Raw genomic sequence first — 19,877 nt, 5'->3', positions numbered from 1 at the left:
AGCACCTTGCTCAAGAGAGTCTGCTGGATCTGCCCTTATAAAATCCAGCACACCTGAAAGCCTCAGCAAGGATTCCTACTTCTACCTGCCCAGTCCCAGGTTAGCTAACAGAGAGCACAGAAATTGATACAGCAAGGCCAAGGGCTTATCAGCCATTCCCCTAGCAAAGCTCACCCAGATGTCTTGAGGTGCAAAGGAGAAACCACACACTCCCAGCCAGAAGTTGGTGCACAGTTATAAGCTGTAATAGCCAGTCAGCCCTTACTTCCCATACACTCTGTTTAGGCAGTGACAGCAGCAAATCTCCTCGCACCTTCACTGATGTAGTCACCCCATTTAGAGATCGACCAAAAAGCTCTGGCTTTTGATCTGAAAACTGGCTTTTTGAGACAATTCTGTTTCACAAATATGCCTGGAACCTTTTCATTTCGTTCCAGGGCAGAACAAAAAACATTTCGCCACCTTGAAAGTTGCTGTGAAACAGAGTTCAGAGTAGCAGTCGTGTTAGTCTGTATTCGCGAAAAGAAAAGGAGGACTTGTGGCACCTTTAGAGACTAACCAATTTATTTAGTCTCTAAGGTGCCACAAGAACTCCTTTTCTTTTTGTGAAACGGAGTTTTCGCCCTCTGGACTGTGCTAGATTTAACCCTGTTATGAGGACATCCTGGGAGGAGAGTCCATCTGTGCTACAACTGAGTCCCTCTGATGCTCTTATATCTGTAGAAGATGGAACTAAAGCGTAGGAGTTTTGCTGGACTCCAAAGTCCCTGTCACGGCAAGCCAGGCAACTACGAGGTATAAGTCGAACTGAACATGTTGCAGGCTCCAAGAGAGAGACTTCTGATTTGGGCAGAGTTTGGGACAAAAGCCATGGTTTTATCCAGGCCAGATTGTCCCAGGCCACAACAAGCTAGTTACTGTACGGCATATGTAATAGTCCAGCCGTGGCCTGACTTTCAGACATTGACAGATGAAAAGCAAATCAGCCAGGTGAAGGAAACTTGCTGAATTTCCCTTTCCCAAGAGAGTGGTGTACCTCAAACTGCCGCAGAGTCTGCTGAACACAAAGATAACTGACTGCAGTGTCATCATGCACATCTGTGCTTGGTCTACACAGATGTTTGACCTCTGGCTGAGACATCAGTGCTGCGGGTCGCCTGGTTTTTGTTCTTTCCCAGCACCACACTCAGGAACCAGACCACTTCTCACTCTAACTCAGTCTTACCTATATGGAAATGCTCTCCCTAGCCTGCTTTCCAGTCCCATCTTAGAGCCTTTTCTCCCCATCCCAGCCCACCCCAAGGTCTCAGTTCCCCAAAGCAGTTAGCCATGACCACATCTCCACACACCAATAGCTCCTCTGTGAGCCATCAGGAAGAAACTCTTAATTAGTTAAAGGAAACAAGCTGATCAATTAACTTCCTAGAAAACTGGAGTCCAAGACAGAGTCAGCTGCTATCTGGCCTAAGGCAAGGATATTCTGCAGAATGGGACTTGGATCATATAGACCCAGATCACGGCTACATGCAAGAGATGGTCGATGAACTTAGATCGACTCAAGGTTTAGTGCCTTTAACACCCTTATGCACCAGGGGCATTTTCTATATTCATGTTCAGGGACAGCTGGGGCTGCTGTATTATTTTCATTTTTCAGGGTTTATACTATTAATTATTATTCATTTTTCAGGGTTTTTAGTCCACCTCAATGAAGTCACCCATCTGGCTACTCTGACCCTCAAGAGGAGGCACAAGACATCAAAATTCAGCAGGCCCTTTCCTGGAAGCTCATCTATATGTTTGGATGTCCAGATTCAGTGCGAGCACTTCCTGGCAGGAAGAGACATCTCTGGACTACCTTAGCCAGTTACTTCTAACAATGGAAAGTTGAAGTTTTACTCCCCTAGGACCAGAGGCAGCAGCTGGGAAAGGCTTCACTATGGGCATTAGGTCAGATTTTTCCAGCCAAAGCAACTTTTGGACTCTTTTCTCAAGAGACAAAAGTAGAAATGGATCATACCAATCCACTGGGTCCATGTGAAACCCTGCTCTGGACCTCTGATACTAAGCAAAACACATCCTTTATTGCCAATCCATCCCTCTACAATGTAGGAATTGCCAGACTGGATCAGACCCAGGATCCACCTAGTCCAGTGTCCTGTCTCCAGAAGCATCCAGCAGAAGGTGCTCTTGAGGAAAGTTAAAGAACCCCCACATAGCAGATGAGGGATAATCTGCCTCCAATTTACATCTCATCCTGATCTCCAGTTGTTAGAGACAGGCTTAAGCCCGGATGCATAAGGTTGAATATCCTGTCCAAAATTTGTTAGCAGTAACTTACAAAAGTCCACAAATGGTAGTCACTCATAGGTTACATAAGAACGACTAAAACTGGGTCAGACCAAAGGTCCATCTAGCACAGTATCCTGACTTCTGACAGTGGCCAATACCAGGTGCTTCAGAGGGAATTAACAGTACAGGCAATCATCTAGTGATCCATACGGTCATCCACACCCAGCTTCAGAGGCTAGGGACAACCAGAGCAAGGGGTTGCATGCCTGACCATCTTGACTATTGATGGACCTATCCTCCATCAATAATTCAGTAAGTTAGGACTAGGAGAGCTGCACCAACATGGAGTCAGTACCTTAGTGGATGGGTAAAGGACAAAGCAGATGGTCCAGACAGGACATTCTTTTTCTCAAGGGCCAAAATACCTTTCCTCCAAATGTCCTCTTCATACTCTTGAGGAGGGGACAGGAGAGATTAAGGCCCAGATCTTTAGACGTCCAAAGCCCATGTCTCATTTTCAAAAGGAACTTCATTGCCTAAGGCACTTTTGGAAAGAATACTTTGGCTCCCAAGTCAGGTACACATTGCAAAGCTGAGCCAAGCAACACCTGTAAAAATCTGGGCCTAAAGGGCTAAGCAAACCAAGACTGGGAAGGGTGAAGAGAAAGACTGTCCTAGGTATTGGACCGGTTGAAAAAGGCAGGCCCCACCCTAAAAGCATTGAGGAGCAGGGCAATCTTTAGCCGGGAGTACATATACACTGCATAGGGAATGCAGTGGGTCATACATAACCACAACTGGACATGCCCAACCACCTTGCTCTCCATGTTGCAGCCCTCCTACACAAGCCACTTGCACACACAGCCTTCACTTTGGGAGCTACTCTGTTCCACTAGCCTTCTCGGCCGTGCCCACATACTCAATCACTTACTCCTCTGTAAGCATTCACAGCTGCAGGAAAGGGTTCTGCCCTTTCCTCCGTCCACCAGAAAGGAGGAAGGAGCTGATCCACATGTTTAGCTGTTGGTTCTCACAGAATTCCTGTGTTCTTTCCGTTGTTTATTCATCTGCTCCTAGGGCCGCATGTGGAATATTCAGACCCCAACTGAGAGGCTTGGGGTCAATGTACTTCCCAGGAACTGGGAACTCTTGCCTTGAACATTAACCCACTCGTTAGGGGAGGGAATTTAGATCCCAGCAAGTGGGATTTTAGAAGAGTGCATTTTCAACATGGTTGGGTAATGGGGACAACAGGGAGCATCAGCGGGGAGAAAGTTCTGGTCCCTATATAAAGAGGCTTCATTCCACATCTGGATGGATCAAGTCCACATTATAAATGCACATACAGCAGTTACAGGAAGCCTTCCTTGCTGTGATATGATAGGTCACAGTACTGTCTGTGATAACCACGGTAACTGGCACATTCGGACATTGGTATCTAGACCGACTGCAGGAGCTCTTTTCGCTCTCACACAGACAGAGAGACACTTGCTAACAGCTGTTTGATCAGGCATCTCCCCTGACGTATGCTTATTTCTGAGACTCGCCCCACAGCAGAGTGAGACAGTGCTGATGGGTCAAGTTAAATAGTCACTGAAGAGATGAGGTGCTCAGCAGGCGTACGGGCTATCCAGGACCATGCAGGAGGCCTAAATCGGAGTCATGGTATCTTGCTCCAAGTCAGTAGAGGCGAGTGCTGCAGACACAGTACACTTGGCCTCTGTGAGAATGTCCTCAATACTTAGCAGAAGGACCCAGTATAGGAATAGCATTGATGCCTATGCAGACCTCTTCTGACGGTGGGGCAGGGGGCAAGGTAGCAGTAAAACATGCATTTACTGGGGGGATTGGAGAAAAGACACTCTCCCTAGCCCTTGAGAGATTTCTGCTGCCCTCGAAGCATGGTTCTGCTCCAAGTGATGCAGCCTGGATTACACCTTCCCTTGAGAAATCAGACCTCCCCACCTCCCACAGATATTTAGAATCCTAGAATCATAAACATGTAGGACTGGAAGGAACCTCAACAGGTGATTAGTCCAGTCCCTTGCACTGAGATAGAACCAAGTATCATCAACACCATCCTTCATGGGTTTGTCCAACCTGTTCTTAAAAAACCTCCAGTGACAGAGATTCCACAACTCCCCAGGTAATTTGTTCCAGTGCTTAACCACCCGGACAGTTCGGAAGCTTTTCCTATTGTCCGCTCTGCTGATCTGAGCAAAGAACACGTCTGCTACCTTCACTTGCTAACACTGGTCAGTCACAACAGCTATGGCAGACTATGATTAATTCAAGTTACGGCTCGTTCATCAAGCTTATTCACCAACTTTAACTGCTGGGCCAAGTTCTGCCCTTTGTACCTATGTATGGAAGTTTTACTCCTGCTGAGGTTAGAGGAGCCTGAAAGAAGCCGGCTCGCTTCTCAGATCCCTGTCTGAGTTTGCAGGGATGACTTAAGTGAACCAGTTACAAAACAGAAAAAGTCTGAACCGGAGTCACTGTACGCTGACATAACTTGCATTGACCAAAGTTTGTAGCGTAAAGTGAAAATGACATTGCTTGGCTCCATATTGATTTTAACGGCTACTTCCCAGAACGGGGCTTCACTTCTAGTCATCAGCCATCCACACACAGTTATCTGATGAGACAGTATCAGTTCCCACCAAGGAATCCCCTGCATAACAAATCCCCCAGGCTCAGGTTCCTCCAGCCAACTCTTTCTCCTGCAACTCTGACTCCCAGCTGGAAGCCAGGGAGTTTTATAGAGGACTTTCCTCCCCAGAAGACTTTGCAAGGAAGGGAAGTCCCTCCCCTCTGTCTCTGGGTGTTTGACAGCTCACCCAGCCAATCAGCTCTCTTTCCCTGGCTCTGCAAGGACTTCACCCCATTACCCCAGTGCGGGGGTTCTTACTGTACAGATGCACAAAGAAAGCCAGCCCTGCGGGAGTGAGGGGTGAAGACAGAGAAAGAGAAGGGGACATGCAAGGAACCAGCCTCACCTTCCACGCAGTGCTCCACCTCCTCCAGGTTGCGCAGGGTAATCCGCATCAGGCTGGAGTTCAGCATCAGCTCGTTCTTGTGTTCCGGCCACAGGTAGTGGGGGGCGGGGTTGACGAAGAAAATGCGGGTGTCCCCCGTTGAGACCTGGTTGTCGCAAATTAAGGGGTCCCCGAAGCCACTGATTACCACTTTGTTCCCACCATCTAAGAGGATTTCGTGTGTCACGATGTCTTTGCCTTTTAGGTACCGCCAGACTCTCACCTAGAGCAAAGGGAGAGAAAACACAGGAGGTCCCAGTATGAGAACGCGACGCCACCCAGGTCAGAGCCCGAGAGCTAGTGAATCTTCACTCCTCTAAACTGGAGCTTTCTTTGGGGGCTTGGTGAACAGGGCTTATAAAACCTCAGGGGGAGTGAATTTCATGAGCTAGTCCACCAAGAGCAGTAACACGTGAGTGAGAATAGATCACTATGGGCATTGTCCTCTCTGCCCAACCTGAATTCCTCTCACACACACAGACACACTTTATTAGCCTGCTGGTGGAGTGGAGGGGTAGACAAAGTCAATTTTCAATCTCTTGTCACAGAAACATTGTCAAGAGTGCAAGAGAAAGACCCCCTCCTCCCTCTGGGTGTGTGTCAGGTGCAGGTGTGACCGACCTATTACAGGGTTGCACACTGTATTTGGGATTTGATCCCCTGGGTCTGTCATAGCAACCTCCCGCCAGGGCGGGAGCGGACAGCAAAGTCGCACATTTCTCTCCCTGCGTCCCCAGCCCACAGCTCCTGCAGTAGTTTCTTGCTGCGAAGCAGTATGAGGATTCAGCAGGAACAGCTGCCCGACTGCATCCCACTGTCCTGTCCTCCCCAGCAGTCATGCACTGTTCACTAAGCAACATGCCCGCAGGGAGGGGGAGAACCATCCTCAGGTGCAAGACTGGCCCAGCTTCCCTTCCCCACCCCTAGTACCGACACCGAGGGAAGGTGATGGCCTGTGATGGAAACGGAGCAGCTCTGTAACCAGGGCCTACGAATAGGGCCTACCAAATGCACAGCCTGAAAAGACAGGCCACGGACCGTGAAATTTGGTTCCCCCCACCCCACCGTGACATCTGGTCCGTAACGTGCTTTTACCCTATATTCTACAGATTTCACAGGGGAGACCAGCAATTCTCAAATTGTGGGTCCTGACCCAAAAGAGAGTTGCGGGGGTGAGGGGGGTTCACAAGATTATTTTAGGGGGATTCGCAAAAAGAAAAGGAGGACTTGGGGCACCTTAGAGACTAACACATTTATTTGAGCATGAGCTTTCGTGGGCTGCAGCTCACTTCATCGGATGCATGCAGTGGGACTGTGGTATTCCCACTCTTACTTCTGCGCCCCTGCCTTCTGAGCTGGGTGACTGGAGGATGGGGGCAGCTGGGGGCCCACCTCTACAGGCAACAGCGCAGAAGTAAGGGTGGCCACACGATGCCACGCCATCCTTACATCTGCCCTGCTGCTGGCGGTAGCTCTGCTTTCAGAGCTGGGCTCCCGACCAGCAGCCGCCGCTCTCCAGCTGCCCAGCTCTGAAGACAACCCCGCTGCCTGGAGCGGTGCAGAAGTAAGGGTAGCAGTTCTGCAAACCCCCCCCCCCCCCAAGCCAATCTCCTTTTTGGGTCAGGACCCCTACAATTACAACGCCGTGAAAGTTCAGATTTAAATAGCTGAAATTTTTAAAATGGACCATGAATTTGGTAGGGCCCTAGGTAGGAATACTGCAAGCTGACCTGGTGACCGTGGTGTTCACTCTATCAAGACATTGGTTTTGTTTTATAGGAAGCTGTAAGCGGGGGAAGTGGGGGAGAAAACCAGTAGGATGGCTCCACATAAGCCAATTCTCAGCAAACACTTGAAGTTGATAAGAGACAAAAACGAGGGCAGGACCAGCCCTGGGAACCAGAAGATGGAGGGGAAAAAAACAACAACAACAACAAAAAACAAAAACCCTACAGCAGTTAGCAAAGGGACTTGCTCACAAAGGGTGGGTAGCCATTCAGGCTGTTGGACAGGGAAAGCAGACAGAGGTGTCTGAAGGAGTTAGGCTTGCCTCGCATACCTAGAGTCCTTCCAGTGAGGGTGAGAGACACACATGTAGGCTGGACTTTTAAAATCTTCTCTCCAAATGCTTTGCTCCTACTGTTTAAAAAACAACCCTTTGGTGCAAGGCAGCTGGCTGATCAGTTCCTAGCATTCCCAGAGGGAAGAACTGCAAGTGTCTGAACCCAGCTGGACCTGCAAGGCCCACGCAGCTGGTTCGCAAGGTGATGTAGCCCAGGCCCAGCCTAAGAGTGGGAGAATCAGGGAGGTACAGGCACGAGGAGGATGCCAGAAAGGGGACAGAGATGCAGCTAACCCAGCAACCATGAGAAAGCCATTTGGGATTCTCATTCCCATTCGGGTTACAGACTCCTCTAGGGTGGAGCCTGCCTTGTACGCCTGCAAAGCTCCGTGCACATCGGTTGCACTATATAAAACAACAGTGTCTGAGCCACGGGCAGAGTGAGCCCTGGCAAGCATGGCCTTACAGTACCCGGAGGGGAATAGAATAGAATAGGCACAGTCAACCTGTGGAACTCCTTGCCAGAGGATGTTATAAAGGCCAAGACTATAGCAGGGTTCAAAAAAGAACTAGATAAGTTTATGGAGGATAGGTCCATCAATGGCTATTAGCCACGATGGGCAGGGATGGTGTCCCTAGCCTCTGTTTGCCAGAAGCTGGGAATGGGCGACAGGGGATGGATCGCTTGATGATGACCTGTTCAGTTCATTCCCTCTGGGGCACCTGGCATTGGCTACGGTTAGAAGACAGGATCCTGGGCTAGATGGATCTTTGGTCTGACCCAGTCTGGCCGTTCTCATGATTGGTTGGTGAGATAAACGTCAGCAGCAACAAGAAAATGCTGCCCCCCGCTCCCCTCCGCAATGCAGGTGCCTAGGGTTACACGTGCGATTGCCCTTCAAGTCGCAGCAAGGTGCATCCGCGGCATAAGAATTCACCCAAGGCTGAAACTTGCCAGAAAAGGTGTCAGCGTTTGAGGATCTTAGGGGTTTTTTTTGTTTTTTATTAAAGTGATTGATACAAGCTACAATCCCAGTCTCCTTCCCTTTGGCCCTGGGCATGCCAGCACCGCTCCGCAATCCCCTTGGATACAGAAACCGACAGAGGAGGGAAGAGCCATCCACTGCCTCCTTTTTGGCTTTGGGCTTTTCTGGTGCATCAGTTGGCGGAGCTACGTTATAGCATCCTGCTTAGGAGAGTCTCCTTTGCAACAGAGACAAAAAAACAAAAACAAACCCCTTGCCATGCCCTGCTTCTGCTGCAGATGGCTTCCACAGAGCTAGCCTCAGTGTTATATTACTTATTGCGTTAGGCCATGGTTAAGGTATCTGAAAACTTTTAAGACTTGGTTTCATCCAATATAGTTTGAACCTTGATTTCCTGGTACATCTTCCCAAGGGCTGACTTTGAGAGCCGGTACCCGGCAGCAAGGGACACTGAGCAGCCACATGAAGCTGGCAAAGCGACAGACGAGAATGTCAGTCACATCTGCCCTGGTTCTGCCCATGACTCATAAGGGAATTATGGTTCCCAGCAGAGGGTGTCATATTTGATTGGATGCTCCCAGGAAAACCAGATCCACAATTGTCCGTCTCCAGCCGCTGTGCAGGCAGGGGAAGTCGACCAGCCTGATGCAAACACAGGCTGCCAAGTTAACAAGAGAGTGCAGGAGTAACTGGCCTCCCAAAGGGGAGTTTTCAAGTTAACTCCTTCTCACGGGGAATCCTCCTTTCCTAGGTCAATAGGACACTGTGCTGGGCTATCGCTGAAATATTTCCCTCAGAGATTTCATACATTGCACAGCCTGGTATCTGGCATTTTCTTCTCGGTCCGATTTGCAACACTGCTTCTGAAAAGACAGAGTGTGTGTGCTAAAGCCAGGGACGCCCCCAAGCCAGAGAGACAGCAGCCTTGACCAGCTAGAGAAAGCGGTCTCCATCCATTCCAGGGATCATAGCTCTGACGCAGGAGCATTGAGAGCGTGGGCAGAACAGAGTTGGAGGGGGAGAAGTGAATCTTCCCCGCTCTGACAAGGGAGCAGCCAATCAGGCCGGGGCAAGAGAGCCAGGGAAGACAGTGTTCTGTTTAGTTACAAGAGGCAGTTGTTTGGGCAGTGCGCGTTCCTATAAATTGTTACAGGAAGCCTGTGCTTGAAGCAGACTTTGTTTGCTGTAATATTTGGACAAGCTGGCAGTAAAGCACAGCTCTCCTCGCTCATATAACTTCAGTAAGGAAAATAAAATGTCTGGCCATGAGACAAGGGTTTATTTCTCCCCGTGGGAAGACAGGATCTTCTACGGCAGAGATAACCCAGCAGCCGGCAGATTCCCCAGCTCATCCCACCCCCTCCAAAAAAGGAGAAGAAACCAGCTGAGCAAAGTAGATCTGCAAGCAAATCAAAACGCACTGAGCTCCCAGCTTGTCCCCAGTGGCATGCTCTCGCCTTTTCAAAACTGCTCCTAAAGAAACGCATGGAGCAGAGGGAAGAGGCCAGGATAATGGGAATAATTTATTGCACACCATGGGAGGGGGTGGGGGAGGAACACACCAGACAAGTTCCCTGTCTATTGCCCAGGAGTTAAAGGTCCCCTTGCTACTGTGATTCCCTCCTAAGGGAGCGGTCAGGAAACACAGAGCTCTGGCTATGCAATAAGAGTTCATGGAGAGATCTGCTCGAGGAGGAAGCGAGCAGCTTGCTAGCAAGCGTATACATTGCGGCACGTCAGTGTTAACCTGAGAGCCTAGGTCTCTTTGTGGCTGCTCCAGAATACCTGTGAGCACAGTCAGCCCTCACTTTTCCCCATGCTTTCCACCAGGCCAGCCACCTGCTTTCCACAGCTGTCACAACTCCCCTAGTGAGCTTCAGAGCATGCAATATTAAACCATGCCGCCGCGGGGGAGGGAGGAGTCCACAGGCAAGAGGCTCTGGAAGCCACCCTCCGAAATGAGACAGTGGCTCTTCACATTAACATGGTCTAAAGGAGATTTGCGGGGTTTAAAAACTGGGCTCATGCTCCTCCACGCAGATGACGCAAGAGAAAGCCTCCCTGGCATGAGAGCACTTTTTGCCCTACATCTTAATGTGCGTTTTGCAAGTGCCGGGCCCATTTTACAGATGGGGAAACTGAGGGGCTGAGCGATCAGGGCACTCTTCACAAGGTTACAAAGCGAGTCAACGGCATCGTCAGCAAGAGGACTCGGGAGCCTTGACAGCCAGTCCCACACATCTGTTCCACGGAGCATGTTGCAAGGAAGACTGAAAGGGGATCAGAAACAGCTTGCCAGTGCACATGTTCCCACTCCCCCTTTGAGGGCAAGGGAAAAGCATTGCTGATGAGGAGAGGGAAACACTAAGGCATTAGCAAAGGCCCTGACTGTCCCTTTAGGAGAAGCATCTGCCATTCAAGTGTCAGAGTAGTTCAAACCCTTGGTGTATTGCACAGATAGCAAATGTGAAAAATCAGGACGGGGTGGGGGGCAATAAAGTCCTATGAAGGGGTAAATAGGGTCCTATAAGACAAAGTCCCTAATATCAGGATGTCTGGTCACCCTATGCTGGGTTTATCTCTGCTCCTGGATACACAGATTGCAACAGAGCACCTACCATCGGCTCTGGAGCAGGACCCAGCAACCACAGTCCAACCTCGGGACTGGACCACAGACTGCCCTGCCTGCAGCTCGTACACAGCACAGCAGCTGCCTTTGGGGCAGGACCACCAAAAAAGTGCATCATCCCAATGCTCCGTGCCGCTCGGGTCCAGCATCGAGGCCCATGGCGGGTTTTTACTCTCACTCTCACACTCTTGGGGCCAGACTCATGATATTTGAAGGCTCGGAGTCCGTGTTGCTAACAACCTTCAAGGCCCTCAGTGGTCTGGAGCCAGGTTCAAATAGCGTCTCTCCAGTCAGGTCTCCCTCAGGCAGCGGGAGAGAGGAAAAGGGGATCTGCAGGATGCATCTTTCAAGGAGGCCGGAGACAAGACCGCCCCTGCATTGCAGAACGTGCCCCAGGCAATTCCTGCATTCCAACCTGCTCAGCAGCAGTCTGTACTTCTCAATACAATTGCAAGGGACGCCCTCGGAGACCACCATGGCCCAGGCATGCACAGAGGGGGACTCAGGTGTGGCAAGCAGACGCTGCAATAGATTTGGAGGAGCTCACGTTGGGCTTGTCCACAAGCCGTGCTCCAGTAGCGTGCTTGCCCTCCCTCCCACTCCCAGGGCCCCCCTGGCTTTAGGGGACTTTACCACCGCTTGTGCCAACGTCACTTTACGCCACAGTAAAGTCAGAGCAAAGATTTGCAAGGGTCCAGAAGCCATTCCTTGGCCCCGGGCAGCCCAACCTAAAGCTGAAGTCACACTTTGCTGGCTTCAGAGGCAAGGGGGGAAAGGGTGGGCAAGCAATACAAGTGCGCTCAGAAGCCATTTTCTCTGCCTGACTCAGTCCCAGCAGCAACCGGCTTCAAAGTCCAGCTGCTCAGCTGTACCTAACCCAGCTGGTGCGAGCCCCTTCTGGAGCGTGTGATGGCAATCAGCCAGCGAGCAGCTTCCCATGGCGAGCAGGGGTGACTAACAGGCAGCTTTGTCCTCTCTTCTGATCTTACAGGAATCCCCTGTATTCGCACCGAGAGAGACATCTGCACACAAGTGCTCCCAGATGAGACAGAGAAGCAGGTAGGGGCCGCCCGGGACACACCCGCTCAGGTGAGGGGCAGGATATAGAGAGTTAAGGAATGCAGTTCCCTGCTTGCATTAGATTAATGCTGGTCTGAACTCTGTGAAAGGCAAAGGGGAGCCTCCCAATTCCCTGCCAGCCTTCCACACTACAGGCTAGGGGTTTTGTTTTTTTTTTTAAGCACTCTGTGCGGCAGCAGAACTGCCTGTGGTTACATTTATCCACAGAATCAAGTCGAGGCACTTTCCTAAGCAGCACCCGCCTCACCCCATTCTCATCCAGCAAGAGTAGTGCGCTTTGGTAGAACCCTCCGGGCAACTGTCCCCCACTCCCACCCCCTCCTCAGAAAAGTCGCAGCTTAACTAAGTAATAACAACTCACTAATGGCGGGGGGGGGGGGGGGGGGGAGACAGACACGTCTTGTGTTGAATGGTGAACAGACATTTTCACCATCCGGGCCAGAAAGCCCTCAGCTGAAACAGCCCGCGCTTTCGCTTTATCCGTGTGAATATATATTCAGACTTCAGACAGGGAGGCCTTGAAGATCAGGTTGCTGCACTGAGCAACGTAACAGAAGCTAGGGGCTCTTTTCCCACGCTTCATTCTTAGAATGCCTCGGATGCAAGAGGCACCAGCGGACGATTACCTGACGGGCATCCCATTCGTCATCAAATACAATTAAGGCTTCTTCTCCGGTGACTCGTTGGCTACACTGAGAAGAAAAATGCCCGGCACGAGAAGGAAAAAATGAGGCTCAAGCTAATTGCCAACCAGAATAGTTAAGAGATCTCCTTCTCTCTCTTTGGCCAAGGAACATGTGGAATACTGGGATCAAGAGGGTGTCCTCAGGGGTTCCTAAGGGCTGGCGAGATGAGGGGGGCAGCAGAAGCAGCACTTGTATTTGAGAAACACGGGGCAAGAATGTATTTAAAGTGAAATGCAAACTAGAGGGAAAGGCATCTCCCAAAAGACCAGGAAATCCTTCCTGCAATTGGAAGTGCCGCAGGCAGCTGAAGCAACTTGGTCTCAAACAAGCCTAGAGAGAGATTCCCACACCGGCGAATCCCAGGAGCTGCAAGGTTCTGGGATGGGTCTAAGTTTCTAAAGAGACTGGACGCTTCCCGGGAATGAAGCTTTTCAATCCCATGAGCTGGAGCCGGGCAATGGCTGGGAGGCCGCAGAGTTATTGCTGGACCTCAGCAGACCTGGAAAATGAAGAGCTGACGACACAGGCTAATGTCCGTGGGAGCCAGGCTCTGTGCAGGATTCCACCTGCACCGCTCTGCTAATGCCCCTCGCCCTGACCTGCAGCCCCACCCTACCCTTCCATAGCTGGCGCTTTTCGGAGCAGAGGGGCAGCCAGGCCAAACTGAGGGCTTGTCTACACTTCCAGCGCTGCAGCTGTGCCTTATGCCAACAGGAGAGCTTCTCCCACTTCCTTCCAAACCCCTGAGCGACGCACCTTGTAGTGTAGACTAGGACTCAGTTAGCAAAGCACAAGGCCTCACCTCACTCAGACACATTTATCATCCAAATCCAGGTCTCCCCACGATAGCACACATTACTTGGTGGCAACAGGGCCCATATACTTCCCAAGGCTTCCTATGGGGCTGGATCCCAGCTAAGTTTGTTGACTGGAGCATCTACTGGTAGCGCACGGATGTCAGGTCAAACAAAGACACCAGAAGGAGAGAGGTTTGAGAACCAAGTGGAGAAGAACGCCAGGCGTAGAAAGAATAGCCATGCCCATTAGCAATCTCCTAAAGCACGATCGATCGTGATCTCGGGCCATTGCTCAGGAGCAAAGTATAAGGGAAATAGACCTAGTTACTGTCCCTGAAATACCATCCGGCTAGGGAAGGAAAGATTCGCAAGTCTCCGTGTTAATGCAACAGTTTGAATGTCTGGCCTGTCTCAGACTGTTAATCTCTTCCAAAAGCAAATGAATGGCCAGCAGCGATTTGAGGATGTTTATCTAACGCTACCTTTAATTTCCTCTATCAGTCCTAACCTGCTTATCTCTGTATATCAAAGGCTTCAACTTTGATGGTTAGAGTTTAACCAGGGAGGAATATGCTAAAGCAGCACATGAGAATCTTCTCCAGATATTCCCAGGCCTGCTCCACACAGACCACCCAGCGCCCATAACATTCGCTCTTTTGGGCGTGTATTTAAGGTAACTCATACCATGGACTCAGCCCTTACATTTCCTATTACACTAAGAAAAGCTGCCATGAAATAGATGTTGGATTTCAGAGGTAACCCTAGGTTTTAAGGAACAATTACTAGCGATCCTGTAGTAAGGAAAGGGGTAGGCATTTTCTTGCTAGCTGAGCCAGTAGAATCACTTCTGCACCTTGGAAATTTTTGCCCTTGGTTTTACCTATGCAAGTCACTGTGCATGGCTGTAGCCAAGGGCAAAATGTGGCCAGGTGCATTTAGACAGATTCAGAAAAGGGCACTTCTGAAAGACACTTACACACGAGTGAATTTCAGCAAAAAAGTAGGTTTCAGTTGTTTGAAAGTATTTTAAATAAAGGTTAAAATAAAAAACAGGCCAATGGTAACAGCAGCACTGCCAAGCTTAAACGTTTAAAAATTGTGAGTCGTGCCAAACTAATGAGATTTTATTTTGAGAGAGAGACTTGGGGTTCTTTTTTATTTGCCTTCTGGCTTTCAAGTCCTTTTTCAAGCTTTTCCTCTACAGCCACGAGGGCTAAAAACTTCTTCAAAAAAACTGGAGTCTCACATAGCCACTTGATTTTAGTAGTTGGGATTTTTTTTTTTTAAAGAAAAGTCCCAAATATCACAATCAAGACATGATAGCTGGCAATACTGCCAAACCCAGATGAGATGGGCATTTCGGGTGCAGATGTGAGATCAGGGTTTTGGGGGTGGATTTGTTAGGTCTTTGGGGCTGAAAACGCATCTTAGTAGCACAAAGGGTTCCTGTTTGGGGTCTCTGGGTTCTACTAGGATGCCAATAAAGCAGGGGTATCAAATAAAATAGCCTACACATCTCATCTGTAACGTGCCCCCATCTTCCCGAGCATGCTTTTTCCAAGCAGAGTGGGATGCATTTCTAGGTAGTTGCTAAAAATAAAAGCCACGCCCAATGGACCACAGTCCTCCCTGCCCCTCTCTGAACCTTTTCCAGTTCCTCTCTATCCTTTCTGGGGCGGGGCAACAAGAATTGGACACAATATTCAACGTGTGGGTGCACCATGGATTTATATAGTGGCATTATGATATTTTCTGTCTTTTTTTTTGTATCCTTTTACTACTAGTTTCTAACATTCTATTAGCCTATTTGATCAGTGCTACGCATTGAGCTGAAGTTCTCAGAGAATTGCTGTATCCACAGTGACCCAAAGGTCTTTTTTCCAACCTGATGCCGGGTGCTTGCAGCATACACTTTTAACAGTATGCGCAAACAGTCCATCAGGAGAGCTGCAGAGCAGGTGAGATTGTGATACTAGGAAAGTAGGAGTGGAAATGAAGTGGTTTGCTAGGGTCTTGTGCCGATGAAGCGAAACCTGGATTTTGCTCTCCTAAAGCAAAGCCATTATTGGTCATAAGTTTGGAGGGGGCAAGGGACTGGGGAGTGGTGGCTTGGAACATTTCCTCCCCCATCCCCCTGTAATGGGACACTTGTTATCCCTTCTGCTTTGATTATGAGCCTTTGGCACTGGGCCTCCTGGTGCACTGAGGATGCTCAACTCCCATTCGATTGCATTTGCCCCAACCTGCCATAGGACTCCAATTGCTCGCAATTGCTTATTAACTTTTCACGTGCCCACAATGTGCTAGACACTTGATAGACAAAGGTCCCTGCACTAGCCTGGAGGGTCTATGATCTAATTGATCAGACTGGGGTATGGAGCATGCTTTGATGGGTTTGGGGGAGGGGGGGCAGCTAGAGCATCACAAATGAATGAGGGTACAGTGGAGGTCTTCAGTTGGTACAACTGTCCAACAAGGTTGCAAGACGCTGCCCCAGAGAGCCGATGGGCACTTTTCCTAATGCACCCCATCCTTCCCAGTGCTTCTCTCACCTTCCGCACTGGCTTCCGCACTCCTGCTTCGAGCAGGGGGCTCCTGCTTCGAGCAGGGGGTTGGACTAGATGACCTTCTGGGGTCCCTTCCAACCCTTATATTCTATGATTCTATGGCTGACATCTCCTGCCAGGGCACCGGTATTGGCATCATACCAGGTCCCACTAAAGACTGACCTGCTGGTTAACTCCAGGAGGTTCCTCAGTACTTGCCAGAACAGAAGAGTCAATTGAAATAGGGAAAGGGGAATGGCCCCACCCAGGTATCTGCATTTTAAGCCACCGCCTTAACAAGAAGTGAGTCACTGCAGAAGGCCTCCCTTCCTGGAAAGGGTTAAACCTTGCAGCATGCTTGCTGACAACCAGGCGGATGGCATTTCAGGTTGCTCAGTGCTGTCTCTTAGCTTTAAAACCCCATAGCCAGAGGCCAGATTCATAGTTAAACAATAGCTTGTGCTGAAGAAACTCAAGATGCTTTTAGAGCAAACATGGAGATGGGTTCACAGCAAGGGAACCCGCACAAGCACCAGCCAGACAGCGGAGAGTCACATTCAACATTAAAGGGCGGGGGGGGGGGGGAATCCTTTTAAAAGCAGCCTTTACAGATTCCCCTTGAAGCAGTTGTTTGAGCTTTTTTTAAAAAGAGAAAAAGAAAAACCCTCGCAATCTAAAAATATATAATTACACACTGAAGCCTCAATTCACACAATAAAAAACACATGTTCTTGCAGAAAAAGGAACTTGTTCAGATTTAAAGTTTTACTACCGCACACATTAAAATAAATATTGGGAGAGTGGTTTCCAGATTAACTTTCCAGGAACTGAAATGGGGGGGGGGGAGATTTGCTATTGCTTTCTTTGGACTGCTGCAATCTGAGAGAGTTCACGGTTTATTTAGCGCACTTGTTAGGATTGGGGGGGGGGGGGGGCGGAGTTGAGAAAGTGAAAAGAAGGGACCAGATTCTCCTCTGTTACACCATTAGGGTAAATCAGGAATAAGCCTACTGAGGTTTACACTGGTCTAAGGGGGCTCGGAATCAGTGCGTTTCTTGCAAGATGCCAGGGGGAGGAAGATGGGAGACAGAAGGGAAACAAGGAACAGACAAGAAGCGTAAAATTGATCCATTTCTTCTTGCTCCATTCCCCACAGCGACTACTTCCACCTACCCCATATTTTAGGGAGGATTTTTTTTAAAAAAAATTGTTCCTTCCATTAAAAAACCCCGTCGATCTAAGTTTAGCGACCAAAACCATGAAGAAGGAGAAATTACACGGCAAGGAAACTTTTTTTTAGTGAAAGCCCCAAATTGCCCACAAACTTGTGTGTTTAGCTGGAGCAGAGCTGATGCCTCGCTGGGCAGGAATCTCCCCAGGGCTCATTCCAGCCCCTGGGTGGGGGTCGGGCTAGATGCTGCCCCGCTGAGGGGAAAGCAACAAGTGGAGCAGAGCTGGGGGAAGGAAGGAATAGATCGCTCAAGAGTTGCGAAAGAAGGTTTCACTCCGGAGCGGCGAGGTGCCGTTTACACGCTGCCTGGTCCCTGGCCCGTTTAGCGCAGCCCTCCCCCCAGCGCAGGGGGACGTTGCTGGCCCCGCCGCCGCGTTACCTTGCAGGAGTAAGTGTGATGAACCGGGTCCATGTTCATGATCTCCTCCACCGTGCCCGTCAGCACCACGTTGGCCTCTTCCTCTCTCCTCTCCAACTCCGGCTCGGGACAGCTGCCCGAGCAGCCCCCCAGCCCCACGGCCAGCAGCGCCAGCGCCCAGGCGGAGAGCCCCGCAGCCCCGCTCCGCCTGCCCCCCATCGCCGCACAAAAGAAACCGAAGCGGCTCATCCAGCGGCGAACAAAACCCTCTTCTTCCCCCAAGGAGTCACCCAAACTGCACCGGGGCGAACAAAGCCGCCCCGCTCGCCGCAGCCCGGGCGCGCCCAGGGGAGGTTACTTGGGCTCCAGCGTGGGGAGAAGGAAAGGGGGGGGGACACCCCAACGGGGAGTGTTTTTTTTTCCTCCTTTCCCCCAGCTCTGATCAGGGAGAAATGCTCCTGCTCCTTCTCCCTGCGCCCGGCTGAGAAAGGCTGGAGATTTGCATGCAATCTGAATTGCTGATAAGGGGGGGGGGGGGGAGATAGAGAGAGAAAGAGGAGGGCTGGCAAAACAGCCCTGACTGCCTGGTCGTCTCTTCTCTTATTGCAGGGCTGGCGAGAAACGCCACCCCCAGGAAATACACTCCCATCAGGTTAATGGATAATCAGGACTCCAACGTGCTCGGACTTTTAAAGGTGCAGGGAAGTGGCAGCTTTTACGTCCTTCCTTTTCCCTCTCTTGGTTTAGTGACACTTGGCCCCCGTCTCCCAACTGTGCCCCTAGGGTTTGCCTGCCCCCGCCCAAGTCACGTTCACCCTAAGTAGGCAAAGTGAAGATTTTAGCTGCACATTGGCCTGAGCCCTCTCTGGCGCCCACTTCCAGGAGGCTGTATCTGCCTGACTCCCCCGCAGGGTCAGGGAGAGACAGACTCGCACTTGGTAACTGGCACAAAAACGCTGTCACTCATTAACACAGCCACTCACACGCTCTTTCCATTCACCTGGGGCCCCAGAGAGGGACTTCCTCCTCCCACTTGAGCTAATAATAATATTTGGATCTGACCTTTCTGATGAAGGGTAGTAGGAATTTGCATGTGTATGGAACTGGTTTTCATCAGCCCATTTCCAAATGCCTTTCAAATGTAGATTAGCCTGATGATGATGATGATGATAATGATGATTAATATTGTACAGAGGCGGGTGGGGAAACTGAGGTGGTTCCTGGCCTGGTGTTCAAAGGCACTCCAGGTGCTGGGCCCCTGTGAAAATGAGACCGCAAGTGATTTGTCCAGCATTGCGCAAAAAGGCAGTGGCCTAATAAAGCGCAAATCCCAGGTCTTCTGAAACCCACTCTGTTGCTCTAACCCCTAGAAAGTCCCTGGTCTGGTGGGATGGCTTGGGTTTACCCCTCGAGTATTCTCTGTTCTGACCTTCTGCCCTGGCTTTCTCCATGGATTAGACAGCAATTTTTCCAGATGTCCTTAGCAATTATTGCAAATATAAAATGAAAAGTTAAGTGGCACCAGGGGAGGGATGTTGTTTCTTTCCTTCATAAATTAGCCATCCCCGGGGTGTTTTACAAGAGTATTTCACTCACTGGCCCTAAACAAGTCATGCTGGTGACCTAAGGGCAAGGAGGTAAATTATTCAAGATTGGGTGGACTCACAACCAAGTCAATACTGTGGGGGGAAGGGAAGGCGGTCAAAAATTGACATGCCAAATTCAATAAAAATCAGTGGACTGAATTGTTAAGAAATTTCAAGCCCACTTTGAAAATTCCAAGCCCCCCCTTCTTTCCTGGAGGCTTCATGCAATTCTGTTTACGCTACGTACATCTGAAATGTTATATGTATTGATTGTTGTTTTTCCCCCCCCCTTTCCCTTGAATGTAAACAAAATTTAACCAAAGAGCCAGCAATGTAACAGTCAAACTTAAAACAAAAATTAAGTAAATTAATTAATTAAATTAAAGTTTTTAAAAACCAAGACCCTATCCTAAGTAAAGTTTTTACCCTGAAAAGGGACAAGTGCCAGAGATTCCATGAAGGCCCATAGGGCCTTTGGCCTAGGTCCTCAAAGTTATTCAGGCACCTAACTCCCATTGAAATCCTATGGAATCAATGGGAATTTGGCACCTAAATACCTTTGAGGATTTTGGCCTTGGCTACTTCCCCT

The 19,877-nt window shown here is 49.8% G+C and overlaps 1 protein-coding gene across 7 annotated transcripts in view; it reads right to left on the bottom strand.

Annotated features, from left to right (window-relative positions):
* Positions 1–18,230, bottom strand: part of AGRN (agrin) — a 223,274-nt gene extending 205,044 nt beyond the window's left edge. For 3 of the 7 annotated variants that reach the window (XM_048824783.2, XM_048824784.2, XM_048824785.2), the window contains exons 1-2: positions 17,724–18,228; positions 5,289–5,550 (exon numbers count right to left, since the gene is read on the bottom strand). In XM_048824783.2, the coding sequence (XP_048680740.1) occupies positions 5,289–5,550; positions 17,724–17,951 (490 nt within the window). In that variant the 5' untranslated portion in view covers positions 17,952–18,228. Of the gene's footprint in view, positions 1–5,288; positions 5,551–17,723 lie in introns of all 7 variants that reach the window. The other 4 variants (XM_048824778.2, XM_048824781.2, XM_048824782.2 and 1 more) reach the window with 2 other exon arrangements.
* Between the last annotated feature and the right edge of the window lie 1,647 nt (positions 18,231–19,877).

The sequence above is a fragment of the Caretta caretta genome, chromosome 18, assembly GCF_965140235.1.
Source record: "Caretta caretta isolate rCarCar2 chromosome 18, rCarCar1.hap1, whole genome shotgun sequence".
In the NCBI taxonomy this organism is placed as follows: Eukaryota; Metazoa; Chordata; order Testudines; family Cheloniidae; genus Caretta; species Caretta caretta.
Note: the sequence above shows the minus strand (reverse complement) of the source record. Positions and strands in the feature narration are given on the sequence as shown.